Source organism: Hyla sarda, chromosome 2 (genome assembly GCF_029499605.1).
Source record: "Hyla sarda isolate aHylSar1 chromosome 2, aHylSar1.hap1, whole genome shotgun sequence".
Classification (NCBI taxonomy): Eukaryota; Metazoa; Chordata; class Amphibia; order Anura; family Hylidae; genus Hyla; species Hyla sarda.
This window is the reverse complement of record NC_079190.1, coordinates 499387631-499410962: the sequence shown is the minus strand read 5'-3', so window position 1 is coordinate 499410962 and position 23332 is coordinate 499387631. Positions and strand designations below refer to the sequence as shown.

General features: G+C 41.8%; 1 protein-coding gene across 2 annotated transcripts in view; it reads left to right on the top strand.

Moving 5' to 3' along the window:
- The window catches only part of LOC130358110 (T-lymphocyte activation antigen CD80-like), a 178370-nt gene that overhangs the window by 92510 nt on the left and 62528 nt on the right, over nucleotides 1–23332 (top strand). The window contains exons 3-4 of one of the 2 annotated variants that reach the window (XM_056560938.1): nucleotides 3322–3392; nucleotides 17139–17203. In XM_056560938.1, the coding sequence (XP_056416913.1) occupies nucleotides 17152–17203 (52 nt within the window). In that variant the 5' untranslated portion in view covers nucleotides 3322–3392; nucleotides 17139–17151. The remainder of the gene's footprint in view (nucleotides 1–3321; nucleotides 3393–17138; nucleotides 17204–23332) is intronic. The other variant, XM_056560937.1, reaches the window with a different exon arrangement.

Below are 23332 nucleotides of genomic sequence, written 5' to 3'. Positions count from 1 at the left end.
CAGAAAATTTCATACATGATTCAGACGATAATATACTGTATATCTATTGTTTTAGGGAACTTGTTTTCAGTGACAATGTAAAAGCCTTTATGTATTTACTCATCATCTAAAAAAAATTATTATTGTTATTTAATTATTATTAAAGGGGTATTCCAGGCCAAAACTTTTTTTTATATATCAACTGGCTCCGGAAAGTTAAACAGATTTGTAATTTACTTCTATTAAAAAATCTTAATCCTTCCAATAGTTATTAGCTTCTGAAGTTTTCTGTCTAACTGCTCAATGATGATGTCACGTCCCGGGAGCTGTGCAGTTCCTATGGGGATATTCTCCCATCATGCACAGCTCCCGGGACGTGACATCATCATTGAGCAGTTAGACAGAAAACTTCAGAAGCTAATAACTATTGGAAGGATTAAGATTTTTTAATAGAAGTAATTTTCAAATCTGTTTAACTTTCCGGAGCCAGTTGATATTTTTATATATAAAAAAAAAGGTTTTGCCTGGAATACCCCTTTAACCCCTTAACGACGCAGGACGTAAATGTACGTCCTGGTGATGTGGTACTTAACGCACCAGGACGTACATTTACGTCCTGAGCATAACCGCGGGCATCAGAGCGATGCCGGCATCATGTGCGGCAGGTCCCGGCTGTGGATCGCAGCCAGGGACCCGCCGGTAATGGCGGACACCCGCGATCCCGCGGATGTCCGCCATTAACCCCTCAGATGCCGTGATCAATACAGATCACGGCATCTGCAGCATCGCGGTCACTTAACAGGATGATCGGATCGCCCACAGCGCTGCCGCGGCAATCCGTTCATCCTGCACGGCAGACGGAGGTCCCCTCACCTGCCTCCGCTGTCTTCCGGGAGTCTTCTCCTATGATCTGCCTTCCCGCAGACCAGAGCAGAAGATGACCGATAACCCTGATCAGTGCTATGTCCTATACATAGCACTGAACAGGATTAGCAATCGAATGGTTGCTATAAATAGTCCCCTATGGGGACTATAAGAGTGTAAAAATAAAAGTTAAAAAAAGTTAAAAAAATAAAGTAAAAAAAATGTGAAAAATCCCCTCCCCCAATAAAAATGTAAATTGTCCCATTTTCCCTATTTTACCCCCAAAAAGTGTAAAAAAAATATTTTACATACATAGTTGGTATCGCCGCGTGCGTAAATATCCGAACTGTTAAAATAAAATGTAAATGATCCCGTGCGGTGAACGGCGTGAACGTAAAAAAAAAAGTCCAAAATAGTTGCTTTTTTATAACATTTTATTCAAAAAAAATTAATAAAAATGTAATAAAAGTTTAATATAAGCAAATATGGTATTAATAAAAAGTATAGATCACGGCGCAAAAAATGAGCCCTCATACCACCGCTTATACGGAAAAATGAAAAAGTTATAGGTCTTCAAAATAGGGGGATTTTAAACGTACTAATTTGGTTAAAAAGTTTGCGATTTTTTTTTTAAGCGCAACAGTAATAGAAAAGCATATAATCACGGGTATCATTTTAATCGTATTGACCCTCAGAATAAAGAACACACGTCATTTTTACCGTAAATTGTACAGCGTGAAAACAAAACCTTCCAAAATTAGCAAAATTGCGGTTTTCTATTTAATTTCCCCACACAAATAGTCTTTTTTTGGTTGCGCCATACATTTTATGGTAAAGTGAGTGATGGCATTACAACGGACATCTGGTCACGCTAAAAACAAGCCCTCATACTAGTCTGTGGATGAAAATATAAAAGAGTTATGATTTTTTGAAGGGGAGGAGGAAAAAACGAAAACGTAAAAGTTAAATTGTCTGAGTCCTTAAGCTCCAAATGGGCTGAGTTCTTAAGGGGTTAAGAGTTCTACTATTCAGCTCAGATGGATTTACTCTTTGTGTATTTTGTGCGATATCTTGAAAACCCCTTGATAGATTTGTCTAAAATGTAACGTAATAACATATTAGGGGGATACACAACCCTACATCACATTTGGCTGAATGTGCTGCTGTGTTGGATCAGTCCATTATTGTAGGTAGTGACTGTGCATTGGTTCGGTCCACAGTTAGTTAAGAGCAGGATGTTGTTTGGACAAATATGTTTATTTATTATTTTATTTTAACTTACATTTTTATTTTGAAAATGTAAAATGGGAATTTTTATTGGGGGGGGGTTGGGGTTAAATTTTTAATATAGATATATATATATTTTTTTTTTTACTGTTTTTCAAACTTTTGGAGAAAGGGTGACAGCAGTAACAGGAGGTGATGCAGAAGGGAGAGTCACAGGACATGCCACAGAAGAGAGGGTGACAAGAGGTGCGGCAGGAAAGAGGTTGACAGGAGGTACAGCAGGAGGAATGGTTACAGGAACTGAAGCAGTGGGAGGGTGACCCGAGGTGCAATAGGAGTGAGGGTGATGGGATGATGACAGGAGGTGCAGTAGGAGTAAGAGTCACAGGAGGTGCAGCAGGAGGGAGGGCGACAGTAGGTGCAGCAGGAGGGAGGGCGACAGGAGGTGCAGCAGGAGGGAGGGTGACAGGAGGTGCAGCAGGAGGGAAGGTGACAGGAGGTGCAAACAGCATGGATAAAAAGTCGCACAAAAAGTAGCAGAGGGATCACCATACAAAGTGGAGTACTGATGTAACAAATGTGATCAGCACCAGATTCATCACTTGTCCTGCACCATGTAATGAATCTGGTGCAGGGACACAGTTTCCACCACATTAATTAATGGGGTAAAAAGACGTTCACTTACCCCACTCTTGATGAATACCCCCGATGTCCTTTGGCTGAATGCTGTTTCCATGTGCCGTTCAATTTACCTTCATGGTGAGCACATACCTTGGTTCTTAGTCAGTTTTTTTGTATGACCGAGAACAGAGGTATGTGCACTGCTCCCTTGCCAGTGGCTACTGTATATAGGACCATCACCAGTACAGAATTAGAAAATTTTGGCTGCTACCACAAAACTGTTGACAGATAAACTTTAAAGTGTACCTCTCATGAAACAAACTTTTTATTTATTAAAGATAAAGCCCTACTGAACAACTTTTTAATTGCTTTTATTTAAAAAAAATTTCCTCCATTTGTGCTTTTTTTTTTTTTTTTTTTTACTATAAAAACTTCTCCACTAGGGGGTCTCCCTAGCAATCCTGTCAGCAAGCATTTTAGACTCAGTGAGACAGGCAGGAGGGAGGAAGGGGGCAATGAGCTCCTACATAAGCAGGTAGCATTCCCTCTTCTCTTTTTCATGTTCCTCTCCCATCTGTCCTCTTTCCTCATGACTAATTATATATGCTCTGCTTATCTCCTCTCCCACAGACTTGCTGTTGCTATGAAAACCTCCTGTGCACTCTGCCTTGAATTGAGCTACAGAAGTGCATAGAAAAAAGGTATTTTTATTTTTTTATTTTTAAAGCAAAATAAATGCAGGGATAGATATAGTCAGAGTCAGGGACAGATGGGGAGGGGGATTAGGGAAAGTTTAGATGGTGATAGGTACTCTTTAACCCCTTAAGGACCCAGCCAATTTTCACTGTAGGACCTGACCATTTTTTGCACACCTGACCACTGTCACTTTAAGCATTAATAACTCTGGGATGCTTTTACCTTTCATTCTGATTCCGAGATTGTTTTTTCGTGACATATTCTGCATTATGTTAGTTGTAAAATTTTGTCGATACTTGCATCGTTTTTTGGTGAAAAATTCCAAAATTTGATGAAAAAATTGAAAATATTGAATTTTTTTAACTTTGATGCTCTCTGCTTATAAGGAAAATGAATATTCCAAATAAATTATATATTGATCCACATATACAACATGTCTACTTTATGATTGCATCATAACGTTGACATGTTTTTACTTTTTGAAGACATCAGAGGGCTTCAAAATTCAGCAGCAATTTTCCATTTTTCACAAAATTTTCTAAATCTAAATTTTTCAGGGACCAGTTCTGTTTTGAAGTGGATTTGAAGGGCCTTCATATTAGAAATGCCCCACAAATGACCCCATTATAAAAACAGCACCCCCCAAAGTATTCAAAGTGACATTCAAAAGGTTTGTTAACCCTTTAGGTGTTTCACAGGAATAGCAGCAAATTGAAGGAGAAAATTCAAAATCTTCATTTTTTACACTGGCATGTTCTTGTAGACCCAGTTTTTGAATTTTTACAAGGGGTAAAAGGAGAAAATGTATACTTATATTTGTGGCCCAATTTCTCTCGAGTAAGGAAATACCTCATATGTCTATGTAAAGTGTACGGTGGGTGCAGTAGAGGGCTCAGAAGGGAAGGAGCGACAATGGGATTTTGGAGAGTGAGTTTTTCTGAAATCGTTTTTGTGGGGCATGTCACATTTAGGAAGCCCCTATGGTACCAGAACAGCAAAAAAACAAAAAAAACAAATGGCATACTATATTGGAAACTACACCCCTCAAGGCACGTAACAAGGGGTCCAGTAAGCCTTAACACCCCACAGGTGCTTCACGACTTTTTGTTAAAGTTGGATGTGAAAAGGATTTATTTATTTTTTTCCACTAAAATGCTAGTTTTCCCCAAAATTTCACATTTTTACAAGGGATAATAGGACAAAATGCCCCCCAAAATTTGTCACCCCATCTCTTCTGAGTATGGAAATACCCCAAGTATGGACATCAAGTGCTCTGCTGGCGCACTACAATGCTCAGAAGAGAAGGAGGCACATTTGGCTTTTGAAAAGCGAATTTTGCTGAAATAGTATTTGGAGGGCATGTCGCATTTAGGAAGCCCCTATGGGGCCAGAACAGCAACAAAAAACTCATGGCATACTATTTTAGAAACTACACCCCTCAAGGAACACAACAAGGGGTACAGTGAGCCTTAAAACCTCACAGGTGTGTGACGACTTTTTGCTAAAGTCGGATGTGTAAATGAAAAAAAAAATTTGCACTAAAATGATGGTTTCCCCCCACATTTTATATTTTTGCAAGGGGTAATAGAAGAAAATGACCCCCCAAATTTGTAACCCCATTTCTTCTGAGTATGAAAATACCCAATGTGTGGATGTCAAGTGCTCTGCTGGCGCACTACAATGCTCAGAAGAGAAGGAGCACCATTGAGCTTTTGAAGACAGAATTTGGTTGGAATAGAAGTCGGGGGGCCATGTGCGTTTACAAAGCCCCCCCGTGGTGCCAGAACAGTGAACCCCCCCACGTGACCCTATTTTGGAAACTACAGCCCTCATAGAATTTAATAAGGGGTGCAGTGAGTATTTACACCACACTGGCTTTTGACAGATCTTTGGAACAGTGGGCTGTGCAAAGGAAAAATTACATTTTTTATTTTCACGGAGCACTGTTCCAAAAATCTGTCAGACACCCGTGGGGCGTAAATGCTCACTGTACCCCTTATTACATTACTTGAGGGGTGTAATTTCCAAAATGGAGTCATATGTGGGGGGGTCCATTGTTCTGGCTCTATGGGAGCTTTGTAAACACACGTGGCCTTCAATTCTGGACAAATTTTATCTTCAAAATCCCAATGGCGCTCCTTCTCTTCTGAGCATTGTAGTGCGCCAGCAGAGCACTTTACATCCACATATGGGGTATTTTCTTACTCAGAAAAAATGGGGTTACAAATTTTGGGGGGCTTTTTTCCTATTTTTCCTTGTGAAAATGAAAAATTTTGGGTAACACTAGCATTTTTGTGAAATTTTTTTTTTTCATTTTTCCATCCAACTTTAATGAAAATTCGTCAAACACCTGTGGGGTGTTAAGGCTCACTATACCCCTTGTTAAATTCCGTGAGGGGTGTACTTTCCAAAATGGGGTCACGTGTGGGTATTTCTTTTTTGCGTTTATGGCAGAACCGCTGTAAAATCAGCCACCCCTGTGCAAATCACCAATTTAGGCTTCAAATGTACATGGTGCGCTCTCACTCCTGAGCCATGTTATGCGCCCGCAGAGCATAGTACGCCCACATCTGGGGTATTTCCGTACTCAGGAGAAATTGCGTTACAAATTTTGGGGGTCTTTTTTTCCTTTTAACACTTGTAAAAATAAAAAGTAAAGGACAACACCAACATGTTAGTGTAAAATTTTTAATTTTTTTACACTGACAGGCTGGTGTAGCCCCCCACTTTTCCTTTTCATAAGGGGTAAAAGGAGAAAAAGCCCCCCAAAATTTGTAACGCAATTTCTCCCGAGTACAGAGATACCCCATATGTGGTCCTAAACTGTTTCCTTGAAATACGACAGGGCTCTGAATTGAGAGAGCACATTTGAGGACTAAATTAGGGATTGCATAGGGGTTGACATAGGGGTATTCTATGCCAGTGATTCCCAAACAGGGTGTCTCCAGCTGTTGCTAAACTCCCAGCATGCCTGGACAGTCAGTGGCTGTCCGGAAATGCTGGGAGTTGTTTTTTTGCAACAGCTGGAGGCTCCGTTTTGGAAACACTGCTGTACAATACGTTTTTCATTTTTATGGGGGACAGTGTAAGGGGGTGCATATGTAGTGTTTTACCCTTAATTTTGTGTTAGTGTAGTGTTTGTAGGGTACATTCATACGGGCGCAGGTTTACAGTGAAATTTGCGCTGCGGCAAAAAAATTGACGCAGCTCATACTTGAAGCAGGAAACTTACTGTAAACCTGTCCGTGTGAATGTACCCTGTACGTTCACATGGGGGGGGGGCAAACCTCCAGCTGTTTCAAAACTACAACTCCCAGCATGTACTGACAGACCGTGCATGCTGGGAGTTGTAGTTTTGCAACAGCTGGAGGCACACTGGTTGGAAAACCTTCAGTTAGGTTCTGTTACCTAACTCAGTATTTTCCAACCAGTGTGCCTATAGCTGTTGCAAAACTACAACTTCCAGCATGTACTGATCGTCGAATGGCATGGTGGGAGATGTAGTTATGCAACAGCTAGAGGTACGCAACTACTTTTCCCAGCATGCCGAGACAGCTGTTTCGGCATGCTGGGATTTGCATCTGGAGGGCTACAGATAGAGACCACTGCACTGTGATCTCCAAACTGTGGACCTCCAGATGTTGCAAAACTACAAATCCCAGCAGGCAAAGACAGCAAACTGCTGTGTGGGCATGCTAGGAGTTGTAGTTTTGCAAGATCTAGAGTGCTACAGTATAGAGATCACTGTGCACTGGTCTCTAAACTGTAGACATCCAGCTGTTGCAAAACTGCAAATCCCAGCATGCCCAGCAGCTGTCTGGGCATGCTGGGAGTTGTAGTTTAGCAACATCTGGAGGGCTACAGTCTCAGACTGTAGCCCTCTAGATGTTGCTAGGCAACTTACCGGCTTCCGTCGGATCCAGGGAGCCGTCCTCTTCTGCCGCACAACATCGCCGCCCGCACCGATCACCGCCGCCGATCCCGTCCCGCAGCTTCCACCGACGGGTAAGTGGATCTTCGGCGTTCGGTCCCCGTCGTTTCCCCGTTCTGCGCTGCCTATTGTGGGTGGGCAGAATGGGAAAACGAAAGTAAACCCCCCCCTGCCCCCGATCTGCTATTGGTGGTCGCGTCTAGACCACCAATAGCAGAGATAGGAGGGGTGGCACCCCTGCCACCTCACTCCTATCGCTACAGGGGGATCGTGGGTGTCTTAGACAACCGCGATCCCCCTTATATTCCGGGTCACCATTGACCCGTATGACCCGGAATCGGCGCAAATCGCAAGTGTGAATTCACTTGCAATTTGCGCCGATCGCCGACAGGGTGGCTCTGATGACCACCCTGGGCAGTTGCACGGGGTGCCTGCTGATCGATATCAGCAGTCACCCCAGTCCGGTCCCCGGCGCTCGGCAGGGACCGAAATTCCCACGGGCGTACAGGTACGCCCTGGGTCCTTATGACCCAGGCACAGAAGGCGTATCCATACGCCCTAGGTCCTGTACGGGTTAAAAGGGGAACTCTGATAGAAAACATTTTTTTTTTCAAATCAATTGGTGCCAGAAAGTTATGCAAATTTGTAAACTATTAAAAAAAATCTTAATCCTTCCAGTATTTATCAGCTGCTGTATGCTCCCTATGAACTTCTTTTCTTTTTGAATTTATTTCCTGTCTGACCACAGTGCTCTCTGCTGACACCTCTGTCCATGTCAGGAACTGTCCAGAGTAGGAGCAAATCCCCATAGCAAACCTCTCCTGCTCTGGACAGTTCCTGACATGGACAGAGGTGTCAACAGAGAGCACTGTGGTCAGACTGGAAATAAATTCAAAAAGAAAAGAACTTCCTGTGTAGCATAAAGCGTCTGATAAGTACTCGAAGGATTAAGATTTTCTTTTTTTTTTTCAAATTCAGAAAAAAGTTTATTGAACAAATCAGTAATGACAAAAACTCAATGAAGCAAGCAATGTACGGTAAGGATTAAGATTTAATAATAGAAATAATTTACAAATGTAAAAAAAATAGGAGACTCAGTCCTCAACTATATCACTCAAAAAAGTGTATGATGGATGGATGGTTCAGATGAAGAACATTAACTTTCCAGACCAATTAAGGTTATAATATTTAATGTAAGAAATAGCAAAACAATCCTAAAAAGGGCCCTACGGCTGTGTGAGATTAAAATTATTTATAAAAATAACAACATTAATTTCTATCACAAATGGTAGATATGCCCTGGGGAGTAAGAATATTGCTTACATCTAGTGGATCAAATAGATTATTGCTATATAATGTTATATGATATATTTCTGCAGAGAAGATATAACAGCAATAAAGTGCAACAGCAATATAGGGTTGATATATCCCTGCAAGGAATTGTATCCCTGCAAAAAAAGTAGCAACAATTAAATACAGCAACAGTGTCCCTGCGAAAAAAAGGTGTAGCAACAGTAGCCAGCTTGGGATGAAAAAAAGAGACTATAGATGATCTTGTACATGGAAATGCTACATCGCAGGGACACTGTTGCTGTATTTAATTGTTGCTACTTTTTTTTGCAGGGATACAATTCCTTGCAGGGATATATCAACCCTATATTGCTGTTGCACTTTATTGCTGTTATATCTTCTCTGCAGAAATATATCATATAACCATTATATATCAATAATCTATTTGATCCACTAGATGTAAGCAATATTTTTACTCCCCAGGGCATATCTACCATTTGTGATAGAAATTAATGTTGTTATTATTATAAATAATTTTAATCTCACACAGCCGTAGGGCCCTACGGCTGTGATTTTAGGATTGTTTTGCTATTTCTTACATTAAATATTATAACCTTAATTGGTCTGGAAAGTTAATGTTCTTCATCTGAACCATCCATCCATCATACACTTTTTTGAGTGATATAGTTGAGGACTGAGTCTCCTATTTTTTTAAATATTTTCTTTCTTAATTATCATTTGGGTGTGAGAGTTTTTCAGTTGACCTCACATATTTTTTCTGTGATCTTCACATACCCTATTGTTTCTTAATTTACAAATCTGTATAACTTTCTGGAGCGAGTTGATATGAAAAAAAAAATTGTTTTCCCCTGGAGTACCCCTTCAAGTAAGGCTCTACTGCTTAAAGAAGGAATCTGGATTTGGTAAGGCTTAGAAGACTAGGTTGTGGTGGAAGCAGCGCTCTTTTTTCTGAACGCTTGGAGGCGGAGGCCCTGATCGTGACATCACGGCCACGCTCCTCGTGACGTCACACCACGCCCCTCCCCTAGACATGAATGGAGGGGGCGTGGCAATGACGTCACAACCACTGCCACAGGAACTCGGCATTTGTTTAGAATGCAGGGTGCTGTGGGAGATGGCGGGGGTCCCAGCAGCGGGACCCCTGAATCAGATATCTTATCCCCTATCCTTTGGATTTCAGCCCTACCACAAATCTTCCTACAGCAGAAGAGGAGACATATATTTGTTTTTTGGTAGATGATCCTTTTCCTGTATAGGAAGTTTTATTAGAGTCATTATTAGAGTCATTAGTCAGAGACAGCGACACGGTTCATTTTCAGTACTTCTTCTGCTCTTTATTGTCCAAAACAAAATATACAACTGGATTCACACTGGCTCAAAGTAAACCAAAACCTGCTTGTCTTAACACTAACTAAACATGGGTTCTTGCTATTACTATAAAAAATGGCTTTTATACCGGCCACTCTAAAGTCACACAAGTTACAATTGTCCCAGGAGAGGCTAGAAGATGTCAAGACATCAGGTCAAGCTCCTCACACAGCCTCTCAATGTAGACTAACAGCTAGTTTTCAAACCCAGTGACAAGCTGTCTTCAGCACCTGTGCTGACTTGGGCTTGTCTAAAAACTTGAGTGGCCCAGGGAGGATATGAAAGACTCCCCTACCAAACCTGCCTTTTATCCCATAAATTCCAGGCCCTAAAATTGGACTTACCAAAAGTCCTTAGCAAGCTTACTCTTACCAGTTTTTTTTCTTTCTATTTCTGGATTTCCCATATTTAACCCAGCTTTCCCTGGATGAGATATGTGTTGCACACTGGGGAATTGTAGATATGGTGCATTTTGCAATCGAACAGGTTTTGCAATATGGCTGAGGTACGCAAAATGTCAGGTTTGTGATGCCAGCAATATAGTTGTGTATATAGACTGTAGTATAGATGTATGATGAGAGTTGTAGTATTGCTTAGCTGTGCAGCCCTGTATCATGATTCCCAAAAACCTGGGAAAAAAAACAAAGGCCGTGGGAAATAAAACCTCTAAAGCCAGAGATTATAGAAAACAACTTATTTTTTACTTTACTCCTGGTGCAGATCAATACTATAACAATACTTTGGAATAGTTGAGATATGTAGTAAAGTTCTTTACGATACACTTTTAGTTCTTTAAGTTCTTTTAGTTCTTTAGGATACACTTGTATTTCAGGACCCTAGTTGTACTTTACTTTTGGTTAACTTTCTCCCTTGCTGTATGTGTTAGACTCACAGGCTAGGTCTACCCTGGGCATCATATGGTTCCTATAGGCATGGCCCAGCGTGTTCTCGCACTATACTTGGGATAGTAATTTGGTTGCTGAATTTTCTCTTGACCTGTAATTTGTACACTGCACTAGCTTAAAGGGGTACTCCGGTGGAAAACATTTTTTTTTTAAATCATCTGGTGCCAAAAAGTTAGAAAGATTTGTAAATTACTTATATTTAAAAATCTTAATCCTTCCAGTACTTATCAGCTGCTGTATGCTCCAGAGGAAGGTCTTTTCTTTTTGAGTTTCTTTTCTGTCTGACCACAGTGCTCTCTGCTGACACCTCTGTCCATGTCAGGAACTCACCAGAGCAGGAGCAAATCCCCATAGCAAACCTATCCAGCTCTGAACAGTTCCTGACATGGACAGAGGTGTCAGCAGAGAGCACTTCCTGTAGTCCAGAGAAGTTCAGTGTGTGCAGCGAGCGGGTGTGTCCCTTTCTGAGCTCCTCCAGACTTCCAGAGGCAAAGCAGCAGGTGTTACATCAGCCTTTCCCAGGAGCGTGGCAGGCTCCTCGGGAGAGCCTCCCTGCATGGAGTCTTGGGCCTCCACTCCTCGTTCTTCCAGGCTGGTGGGGAGTGGAGAGAAAACTGCAACAGCCAATGTTCCGGCCGGAGGAAGAAGATCTAGCAGAGTCTGCAGCAATGCAGGCTCTGCTCCTCCGGCAACGGGTGCCAGTCAGAGATCTGGTGGAAAGAAGGCGAGGAGGAAGATCATTGAGATGTGGGCAGAAAGAGGGCCCAAGGAATCCAGCGAGACCTTCTGTTCCAGCATGACAGCACGCTTTTCAGAGTTGGAGCGGTGTGGTAAGAAGCTAAGGTTTGCCAGAGAAGACCTGCGCGGGACTCAGAGACTGGCAAACTCTGGGTCCAGGAGGAACAAGCCAGAGCTAAGGAAAAAAATCACAGCCCTGAAGGCTGAGATAGAAAAGCTGGAGGAGAGGAGAGCCGAGATTCTGGAGGGGAGCGGTCTTTTCCGGGAAAAGCTGGTGAATGGAGACCGGTTTACCGCCATGAAATCCCCAGGTAAGGTGGAGGTGGATGATGGGGAGAGTAGTGGCGGTGAAGAAAGTGAGGATGGTGGTGATGAGGAGGAGAGGGTGGAGGAACATGCTGTGCCTGTGGCTGCTCCCTGTGATACCCAGACCACCCAGGACAGCTACATTGAACCGGCCCAGGTGGCACTTCCTTCCAGTGACAGCGAGGTGGATGATGTGGAGAGTGAGGCTGGGGGCTTATTGAGGGCTATAGTCATGCAGGAGTCCCCAGCCCACCTCCAGAATTTTACTTTTGGGAATGATTTATGTGAGGATGTGGAAGTGAAGAGCAAAGCTAAGAAGCAAAAGACCCAAGAATCTGTACAGTATGTATTTGTTCCTTTCCAGCAGTCTGGGCCAGCTGCAAAGCTGGTTCAAACTGCTGGGCCCCCAGACTGCCAGACCCCGTTTCTGTGGTGAAACGGAGCCAGCATGGGGGGTACAGCATGGCGTCAGTAAAGGCTGTGGACGCAATAGAAGTGAAGCCTACCCATCCTGCCGGTAGGGAGGGGCAGGATGGGCTCATGGTGGGCGGCTCTGGCACTACAGGACCACCCCAGGGTGGCGGAGGGTGTGTCCAAGTGCGAGCTATGCCGCCGTGTGCTCGGGGGGCGGTTCCCCAAGTGCTGTGGGCACTACCGGCACTGCAGGGCACTCCTCTGTGAGGGGGGCGGAGTGTCCGGGTGCCGGTGGCAGAGAGTGGTAGGTCCATGTGCTCGGGGGGCAGTCCTCCGAGTATAGTGTGTTCTGCGGGCACTGCGGGGCACTCCTCTGTGAGGGGGGGGGGGAGTGTCCGGGTGCCGGAATCATCTGCAGAGCCCGTGCGGTCGGGCAAAGCAGGTGCTGGCATTGTGGGAGGAGCTGGGGTGCGCCCGGTGGGGCAGCCTCAGACTCTGATAATAACATCAGCTATGGAGGAGGAGCCATCGGTGTCGACCCCAGCAGCAGTACCTAAGCCAGAGAAAAAGACTGTTCTGAAGCCAGCAATACTACAACTCCCAGCCAGCCCAGAATCTATTAGTCAGGTCAAGAGTGCAGTATGGGTGAATGCTGATGATAGTAGTGTTGTGGATGAGAGGAGTGTATGTGGGAGTGTCAGTGGAGTGAATGTTGGTGGGAGTGGTATGAATGGGAGGTCTGGTGTGGATGAGAGTAGTGGTGTGAATGGTGGTATAGGTGGCTCTGGTTCTGGGTCTTGTCTGGCTGCCCCCCGGTAGTGACTGCTCCTAGGAGCTATGCCAATGTCACTGCTGGGGGTTCAGGGGGGTCCCCGTCTCAGTCCGGCCCTGGGGGCCATTTGCAACAGCGCCTCCTGGAGGCTCTACGCAGGGGTGACAGGTCGATCCAGGTAGAGGGAAGGGGTGAGGTCGACCTGTCTTCCTGGATAGAGAGGCACGGTTTGGGGGCTTTTCGAGAGCGGAATGGGGAGGTGGTCTGGTCCCTCCCGACACCCGGGCAGGACAATAACCGTCAAAGATGTGGAGGTCTGTAGGAACATAACCGGTGACCTTGGGAAGATCAGGTCTTTGGAGTATGGCAGTCTTGGTACCAGTAGGGCTTCTCTCCTTTGGAGAGGGTTTTTTTCTTTTCATGTGCCCTAGGTACTAGACCTTTTTGGTAGACTACCTTTATTTTGGTTAGGGACAGGCATACAGGGATAGGGATAGGGTGATAGTAGGGTCAGTTTTAATGAAGGGATAGAATTAGGGAGAATAGTAGGGGGAGTTAGGGAAAGACTTTAAATTTCTTCAGTGTATCAGATCTGCCATCCTTCTCCCTGGTGGTGGGCTGTTGCATGTGCACCATAGCTTTTTGTTTTGTTTTCAGCTGATATGGTATGAAGGGCTTACAGGCACTGAACTTGGGCCTAAATTGGGTTGTGGTCTTGTATATAAGGTTGTATTTAGTTGGTTGGTTTGAGTGCTAGGTGGGAGGGTGTATTTGTGGGTGGTGGGGTTTTGTTTCTTAGGGGACCTGACATGGGTCAGTTAAGGACTGGACTTAAGAACTGGACTTAAGAACTGTACGAGCGGTTATGGACTGACGCATGTACAGGAGGGGTGATGTGGGAGAGGGCACAGTTTTAGTGTAGGATTTATTTTAGGGTTTTTGTAGGTATTTTTGTGAGGCACATTTATTATATTTGTATGTATACTGTGTTATGTATATTGTTTTGTATTATTTATTCGTTGGTATATTGTCTTATGTATTTTGTTTCATATTATGTAGCATTAGCCATAAGAAAAGGGCAGTCGGACCAGTTGTTGTTATGTAGTATTATTATTATTGTATGTAGGTGTGTTTTTGTCTGTGTATATATAACTTTTATTTAAAAAGCAGAGGTGTGCTTGTTATTATTATATATATATTTTTTTGATAAGTCAAGTTGTGCTGTTGTTATGTTCATTCTCAATATGTGTGTGTGTGTTATGTTTTCTGTTGTTTTTTTTTCTTTTTTTCTTCCCAAGTATGGATGATTTTGAGTTATAGCCAGGTGGTGCTGAATTTTATGTTGGTTTATTTATTTCATTTAATTAGCCAAGTTGAGCAATTTTTTATGTTATGTGTGTGAGTGTGAATTTCATAGTTTGCTTAGTTACAGTTTCATAGTGTAGTGGTTATCACGTCTGCTATACACGATGAAGGTCCTGGGGTCAATCCCCAGTGAAACCATTCTCGTTTGTCACAGTCTTTGGTATAGTATAGTAGTAATTTGGTATATTTTAGAATTTATTAAAGCTGGGCTGGCCGGTTAGGCAGGGTTTTGTTTTATTTTACATTTCTATTGTAGCTGGTTTTGTGTTTTTGTTTTTTGGAATTGTTTTGTATTTTTATAATAAAAAAGAGTGTCAGCAGAGAGCACTGCGGTCAGACTCGAAAGAACTATACAACTTCCTCTGTTGTATACAGAAGCTGATAAGTACTGGAGGGATTAAGATTTTTATAAACGGTTAACTTTCTGACACCAGTTGAGTTAAAAAATAGTTTTCCACCGGAGTACCCCTTCAAGTCCAGTTAAACTTAGCAAGCTATCAGGGGTCTTCACAGGGGTGGTCCGTGGTAAATGTTTGCAGAAATCCCTTCCCACTTGCTGTTTCGTGTTCTTCTGATACACAACTTTCTGAGAGTATTCAGAAGGTAATCCCCAGATGTTAATTTGTCACTAACTAGGCCGCTCTTACCTGCCTGAACGCTGAACGCTGCTATGCACATGCACTTTGGTTGACAAGCACGCAATAAAAGTCACCTATGCAAGTCCATTTTCGGGTGAGTGCCATCATTTCTTCTACATTGCAGATTTGTAAATTACTTCTGTTAAAACATCTTAATCCTTCCAGTACTTATCAGCTGCTGTTATGATCCACAGGAAGTTCTTTTCTTTTTGAATTTCCTTTCTGCCTGACCACAGTGCTCTCTGCTGACACATCTGTCCATTTTAGGAACTGTCCAGAGTAGGAGCAAATCCCCATATCAAACTTATCCTGCTCTGGACAGTTCCTGACATGGACAGAGGTGTCAGCAGAGAGCACTGTGGTCAGACAGAAAGGAAATTCAAAAACAAAAGAACTTCCTGTGGATCATAACAGCAGCTGAAAAGTACTGAAAGAATTAAGATTTTTTAATAGAAGTGATTTACAAATTTGTTTAACTTTCTGGCATTCCAGTTGATAAAAAAAAAAAAAAGTTTTCCAGTGGAGTACCCCTTTAATGCTACCCCTTCTTTTACCTGGTTGTAGCCGGGCTAACACTAGACTAAACTGACATGCTCTTGGACCAGAGGCCAGAGCTAGACTGAACATGAGGTCTTTGGATGACAGTCCTTAGCATTTATTGGCTAGGGGGTTGGACATCTGACATATTACCAATGCTCAATAGACTTATGGGTATAAATTGTCAATCCCCTACACTCTGTATAAAACTCAGACAGTGCCGGCATGACACACATAAAGATGAAGAATATACATTTGGAATGTAATACACTTAGAGAAATAGGCCTCAGCATTTCAGAGAAAGACTTTAAACATACCAGCAAACATTGCAAGACTACAACCACCCGAACTTGCTTCAAAGTAGCAGCTGGTGCTTCTGCTCTGGGCCACCACATATGCACTTCCGGTATCCACATATGACAGGTACCTTAGGGAAATGTAGTGATGCCCGACAACCATCCCAGTCTCTTTTTTTTTTTTTCACAATAAAGTTTATTAAAGTTTTCAGTAACAAAACAACTATAGCATACTTTGCAGGTTGGGAAGGACACATGTAACAAGAATGTCACCATAAGTCAATATAATAGGAACAAAGGTATATGAGTACTTTGCGATCAGGTCTTTTTTTTTTTCCCCATTCGGGAGTATCAGTTGGGAATCAGTGTCATATGAAAGGAAAATAGGAAGTCAGCCTTCAGCCTGCGAGAGAGGCAATTACAGCAGGGAGGTTGGCAACATGCGGTCTCAAGCCGCCGCAGGGCGAAGTCGCATCATACAGGGGACAAGTACAAAATGTCCCAGGCAGGTCCCAGGCAGGTATACATGTGTCAACGAACAAAAAATTACAATGGAAGGAGGAGGAAAGGGATGGGAAAGAGCATAGGTGAGGGGTAACAGAAGAGGAATGGAAGAAAGAAAGGGAGGGGAGCAGAGGTAGAGATGAGGGACAGGAAGAGGTCTGACCAGCAATCCGGAGGTGCTCCAGGCAGGGTACGAACATCAGGGTCAATACGAGGGCGTCAGAGAACCATTCCAGTCTTAGGACACCTAGTAAGTATTAGTGTTGCTCACGAATATTCGCAATGCGAATTTTATTCACGAATATCGCATATTCGCGAATTCGCGAATATTCGCGAATATAGCACTATATATTTGTAATTACGAATATTCATATATATTTTTTTTTCACAGTACACATCACAGTGATCATCCCTCTCTGCTTCCAGCTTGTATGGTGTAAAGACGGCTCTAATACTACTGTGTGAGACTGGCTTGGGAATTTTTGCATATGCGAAAATAAAATGTGAATATTACGAATATGCATTAGCGAATATATGGCGAATATGCGTCCATATATTCGCAAAATATTGCGAATTCGAATATGGCCTATGCCGCTCAACACTAGTAAGTATTACATGGAGTATTTGGATAGATCAACTATAAGAAAATATTTATTTTTATTGCAGATACATTTGGAAGATGGATCGGTGGATTACTTTTATGTTAATTATCCTTTCAATCTTCTGTCTGGGTGAGTAAAATAAAAATCTATTTTATATCAGTAATAACTGGAGAGTCAATGGTTGATCACACATACACAGAATATGATAAGAGGCAGGCAACTAAACACTCTATAAATATATATCTCAGGCTGGGTTCACACTACGTTTATCACATATGGGGATCGGATCCGGAAGGGAGATGGGAAAACCGGACGCTCCCGTATCCCAGCCGGACCCGGCCCTCACCTCATTTTTGCCCCGTATCCGGTCTTGTGACCGGACCTAAAACCTTGGTAAACCACTGTCATATACAATGGACGAAATATGTATCCATGTTGCATTGTGACTGCTTGTCATTCTTTACTTGTAATATATGTCCTGCCAAATGTCCATCGGTATGTGTTAGTTTAGCATTTCAAAGAATCCCTCCCGTATGGTCACCCTGCCAGGAGACGACCGTCTAAGCTATGACTTCCAGTGGCCATTTGGGGGCGACTAACATAACTGTGATAATTAATGGACACTGCTTCCATGGATGGTAAATTTGACGCCTTCACAGCCAAGCAGACTCCAAGGCCTGATGTCAATAGACTCCAAGTAGATCAAAGAAATGTATATTAGAAAATGATGTGGGTGCCTGGCCCATGATAGAAGATAGAAGACATTTCCTATTCTTTGGGCATAAAGGTATCATAAGGGAGTGGCAACATCTATCTCTCTTCCTTGTACTGCCCAGGGGCTGAACATAGAGGTTTCTCCTGTCCATAGCAGGATAAAATACTGCAGACCTGGGGGGACTAGGGGTGCTTGCATGGGGGACAAGATCTCATTTTGGATGTCAGACGCCATTTCCTACCAGACCCCATGGCCTAGAACTCTGTAACTTTCTGTAAGTAAGGATTCTATGTTTTTCCCATTTATTTTATTTTCTGTGTGGTGAAACTTTGTCTTGTTAACATCTATTTTTACATGTACTGTGAATATTTTTCTTTCATAATAAATCATTCATTTATTAAGTACCGCCTTATGTCTTGTAAAACAGACGCACATTGTCCTTGAAGAGATTGAAGTTATAGTCTTAAATTTACTTCGGCTACATTATAGATTTGGATTCATCTTTTTCCTGTCTTTATATACTACTGGGGATAGTAGATTATATTTGGGAATTGTAGCATATCCAGATTGGATTGATAGCTTCCTGTCGGCTTGAAATTGACAGGTGGTGGCAGCGATACCTTTAAATTGGGTGGTTTAAGAGGGATTTTTTATCATTATTTTCGGTCTAGTGTAGACAAATAGTGATTTTATAGATAACCCTTCCACCTGCACGTCTCGGTTCGTGACAACCACGGTTTTAGGTCCGGTCACAAAACCGGATACAGGGCAAAAATGAGCCGACCGGAGTCACTATCTGACTACGGTCGGCTCATTGAAATGAATGAGATATGGGCCGGGTCTGGATGGGATACGGGAGAGCTTGGTTTTCCCATCTCCCATCCGGATCCGGTCCCCGTATGTGATAAACATAGTGTGAACCCACACTTACCGGCCTTCAAAATTTTAAGAGGATGTTTAAGAACCCTGCCATTATGTTCTATGCAAAAGACAAACAGCGGCAGATATGAGGGTTATTTTAACTTGAATATCTTCCAAAATATTAAAAACATTGTAAGAAAGTGAAGGCACTGGTGTCCACGGGTTGGGACATCACGGATGTTCTGAAATAAAGTTTCTGAGCACTAAGTGCCATGAAAATGTATCCTTTGGATAGGGATAAGATGTCTAGGGGCGGAGTACCCCTTTAAGTCCTGCAGAAACACATTGAGGGACATTTATCAATTATGTATTCTTTTTTTTAGTAATTTTTCCTCACTTTTTTTTTTTGCTTATGTGTGTCTTATTTATCAACTGGTTTCAGCCTGTTGATAATTTTCTTTCACGTAAGCAATTTTTCCTTTTTTACTTTGGTAGTAGCTTTTTCTGCTCCATGTTTGAGCTGGAGTAAATTTAGTCAATTTTTTACCTTGTTGAGACTTTTTTTTGCACAATTGCGGCTGTCGCAGTTGGTAAATACCCGACTAAAGCAAATCCATTTTGAAAAATTTACTACGTAAGCAAGTTTGAATTTTCTTGCTTTTCTTGTTCTTCATGCAAATTGTCGCACGAAAACACACGTAGTCGCAGTTGCGACAATTTTGCGACAATTATAGTAAAGAACACCTGACTAAACCCGTTGATAAATGTCCATCATTGTCCTGCAGGATTGGCCCTTGAGTGGAAACCTTGAGTGAGTTCCAACAATTTGTGCCCAGGACTTGACTCCTAGGAGTAGGTAAAGAAGACAGATACCTATGACACCAAGGGGTTGGAGGAGAGGGGGGGGGAGAATTAAAAAGGAATCTTCCAAAATTTAAAAATGATCTTTGTACAACCGGTTGGAGGTGTCTTGCTGATTGATAAAAATGAATATTGGGGATTGTGTAGAATCTGCATGTACAGATGTGGTAGGCAGAGGATGAAGTATAGTGTGGGCTAGTGTGCTAGGATACTCGGTTAGCTGGTGGTTAGTTTATGATGCCAGGAGTGCGGTATAAACAGGTATATGTGGTGATGTTGGTGGTAGTAGTACTGCAGACAAAGTCCATTTACCACAAAATTGCAGTGTTTAGCTGCACATCTACCATCCATCCAATATCGGTTGCAAGACTACAACTCCCAGCATGTCCTCATTGTAAGGGCATGCTGGAAGTTGTAGCCTTGCAGCAGGTAGCGGGTAGATGGTAGATGTCCAGGTGGGAGATGTAAAACTGTGTCCTCCCTCCCTGTGAGAAAGGGTAGCAAGATGGAATTAGACAGATCCTGGGAAGTTGCAGAGTGATGCCAGCCCGGGCTCCTTTGTATATATCGTGCCACAGCTCAAAAATGTAATTTCACATTTCCCTCCTGGTGCCGTGATTGGCCAGAATGGACAAAGCCCGGCTTCCGGTGGGAAATATGAATATTTTTCCTCCTGGGAAGCCCTGGGCTGGGGAAAGAGGCAAAATGCTGTCTGCTTCCCTGATTTGCATTTTAGCAGTTCCTAAACTACGACTCCCATGATGGAAGTTATAGTTTAAGAACAGGGTGTCTCTAGCTGTTGCTAAACTGGAGGCTTGCTGTTTTTAAATAGGACTTCCATCATGATGGGGTTATAGCTTAGCAACTGCTGGAGGCTATCTGTTTTATGGGCGTTCTCCCCAGGGGAGAGCGCCATTAATATACTAACCTGTTTTTTTGTGTTTTTTCTTCTCATCCTGTCGACCATGTTGATGACCAATGATTTTTTCATTTTTTTTTTTTAAATATTAATAAAATGGTTAACAATGGCTTGTGAGGGAGTATTTTTGAAGTAAAGGTTTTTTAAATGTGTTGTGTTATTTTTTTTAAGTTACTATAGAGGCTTAGCAGTTAAAGCAATCTCATCGACGAAGTCCATTACTAAGCCGGGGCTTAGGGCTAGCTCCAAAAACACCTAGCGCTTACCCCCAATCATTACCCCGGTACTCACAGCCACAAGCCACGGCTTAGTTATGGACTCCTTCTCCATTTAAAAAACTTTTTATTCAAAAACACTCCTCCCCAAGCCCTCTTTAACCATTTTATTAATATTTAACAAAAAAACTGCTGATCATCAACATGGTCCACAGGATACATGGATCTTAAATGAGAAGAAAAAAAAACACGAAAAACAGCTAGCGCTAACACAAAATTATTGCCCTGGTACTCACCGCCACAAGCTCTGGCTTAATTATGGAATTCTTCGTAAAGTAAATAAATAAAAAAACACATTTTATTCCAAAAATAAATAAATAAATAAATAAAAGGCTGGTCATCGACGTAGTACACCGAATCCAAATTAGTCCTCTGCATACATGAATCTGAAATGAGAAGAAAAAATAAATAAACAGAAAAAATGGTTTACTACATTTAGGGAAACAAAAGTGGTATAAAATATATATTGCAATTTTTTTACACAGCTGTGACTTTAGAGCAGAAAAGACAGAGGAGAGGAGGTGGTGTTACAAAGTGGTGTTCTGAAGTAATTTCTTTGTTTTTGCATATGTGAGCTAAATTTTATCAACCCTCTGTAATACTATGATAAATATGTCACACATTAGCAAAACCAAAGCAAAAAAAAAAAAAAAAATATTTCAGAACTCACTTACAAAAGCAACAAGGATAAATGTCCCCCAATAAGATTTAATTATATCAGAGCACCTTAGGGGACTGCAAGAACCCCAACAGAGTTCAGGTAGTGAATGGTTTCATGGTCTGGGACACCACACAAAGATAATGGATGGAGACTGGGCCTGGCAAACTCTACTAATGGTTGTATAGTAGCATGGCCGTGCATTGTGTTAAGGGGATGTAAGCAGAAGACCATTTACAAGCACATTGAATAGATAGGAAGACTGTGGGGGGGGGGGGGGGGGGGGATTTTTTTTAAAATGACCAGTAGCTAGAGACAGTCAAATAAATGATTGCACATCTGATGGTGGTGGGTGGCGTCCATTCTGAAACTCTTGCCCTTAGGCACCAAGAAGGTTATCCCAGCCCTGAACCATAGTATCATTCATGTTACACTGGTTCTGCATGGGAGTAAAGGAGCAAGAAAGTAAGATGGCATGCATACAGGGCTCAAGTCATTCAAGAGTGCATGGGAATGGAGTTTCTGCACTTTTTTCACAGCAGGAACACTGTTCCCATTGGCAGGAGTCCTGTAGGACCAGCCCCTGAGTGGATATCTTGGGTGAGTTCTTACACTTTTTTCCCAGGACTTGACTCCTACATGGCCATATCCATTACGCTGATGGAAAACCAATGTACTCGGCAGGGTTCTTGTAATTCTAAAGTGTCTAATTTTGTAAAAGCTCCATAGTGTGAAACCGTATAGATAAAATTCGGTGAACGGTAAAGAATAATGCTCATCCGTGATGGTTGTACTCAGCCAAGCACATCAATGGTAAAAGTATGTAGAGAAAGGGATATCTCAAATCAGGCAGCCGCTCCTGGGATAGGTGCACAAAGACCACAATATTCCTCCTTGGTAAACCACAGGATTAAACAGGCGCCAAGAGCAATCAGTTTATTTTACCCATGATGCAACACGTTTCGCGATGAAGACCGCTTCATCAGGCATAGTGGGAACAGCAGATATGCATGGTATTTATACAGAGTCAACTTAACCCTTGTATAGACAAACATAAAAAGAATTGCATGAAAAATATATATAAAAAATTCGGATAAAAATACAGACATACCGTATAAGCAATATGAAAGAATACATAAAAACTTTTTTTTTTAAATGTAAAAAAAAAGAAATTTACAAACATATATTATCTGAAAAAGAAAAGAAAAAACATAATATGTACATAATATGTACAAGAACATTAGCCATAAAATCTAGTATATAGACAAATGTAAAAAAAAAAAAAATAAGATGTTATTTCGCAGTATCAATGGATTCGTTCAAACCATACGGAAAAAGAGTATCAAGGGTGAATATCCAATATGACTCTCCATTTATTAATTTTTGGAATATATTATGAATTTGAGCAGGAATAGTTTCAATAATTACCAAATCCAACAAATCAAAATTATTCTCGTGTTTTAAAGACAAATGACGAGGAATGCTATGTAACATAAAACGGTTCATGACATTTGATCTATGTTTGTTCATGCGGGACCGCACCATCTGAACAGGACACAAGGACAAGATAAGAGATAAACAGCATAAGAACTTTCACAGTTATTACATGTGTTAATCGCATATTTTTGTTAGTCTTATGAGAGGAAAAAGCAAATTTGGGATTGTTAATCATGATACAACATTTATACCGCGCTTTATTGCATGTAAAAGTGCCATTATGTGGGATCTGCCCTGGGTATTGCCTCTAGTGAAATATGCTGCCTGCTAGTGAAAACTGCAATGCTTTGGAATACTAAGTATTCCAAAGCATTAAAAAGTGTAAAAATAAATAATTAAAATAAAAGTGTAAAAATTAATAAAAATGTAATAAAATTGTAAAATATATATATATATATATATATATATATATATATATATATATATTAAAAATACATTTATTAAATGAATCTAATAAAAAAAATGCATAATG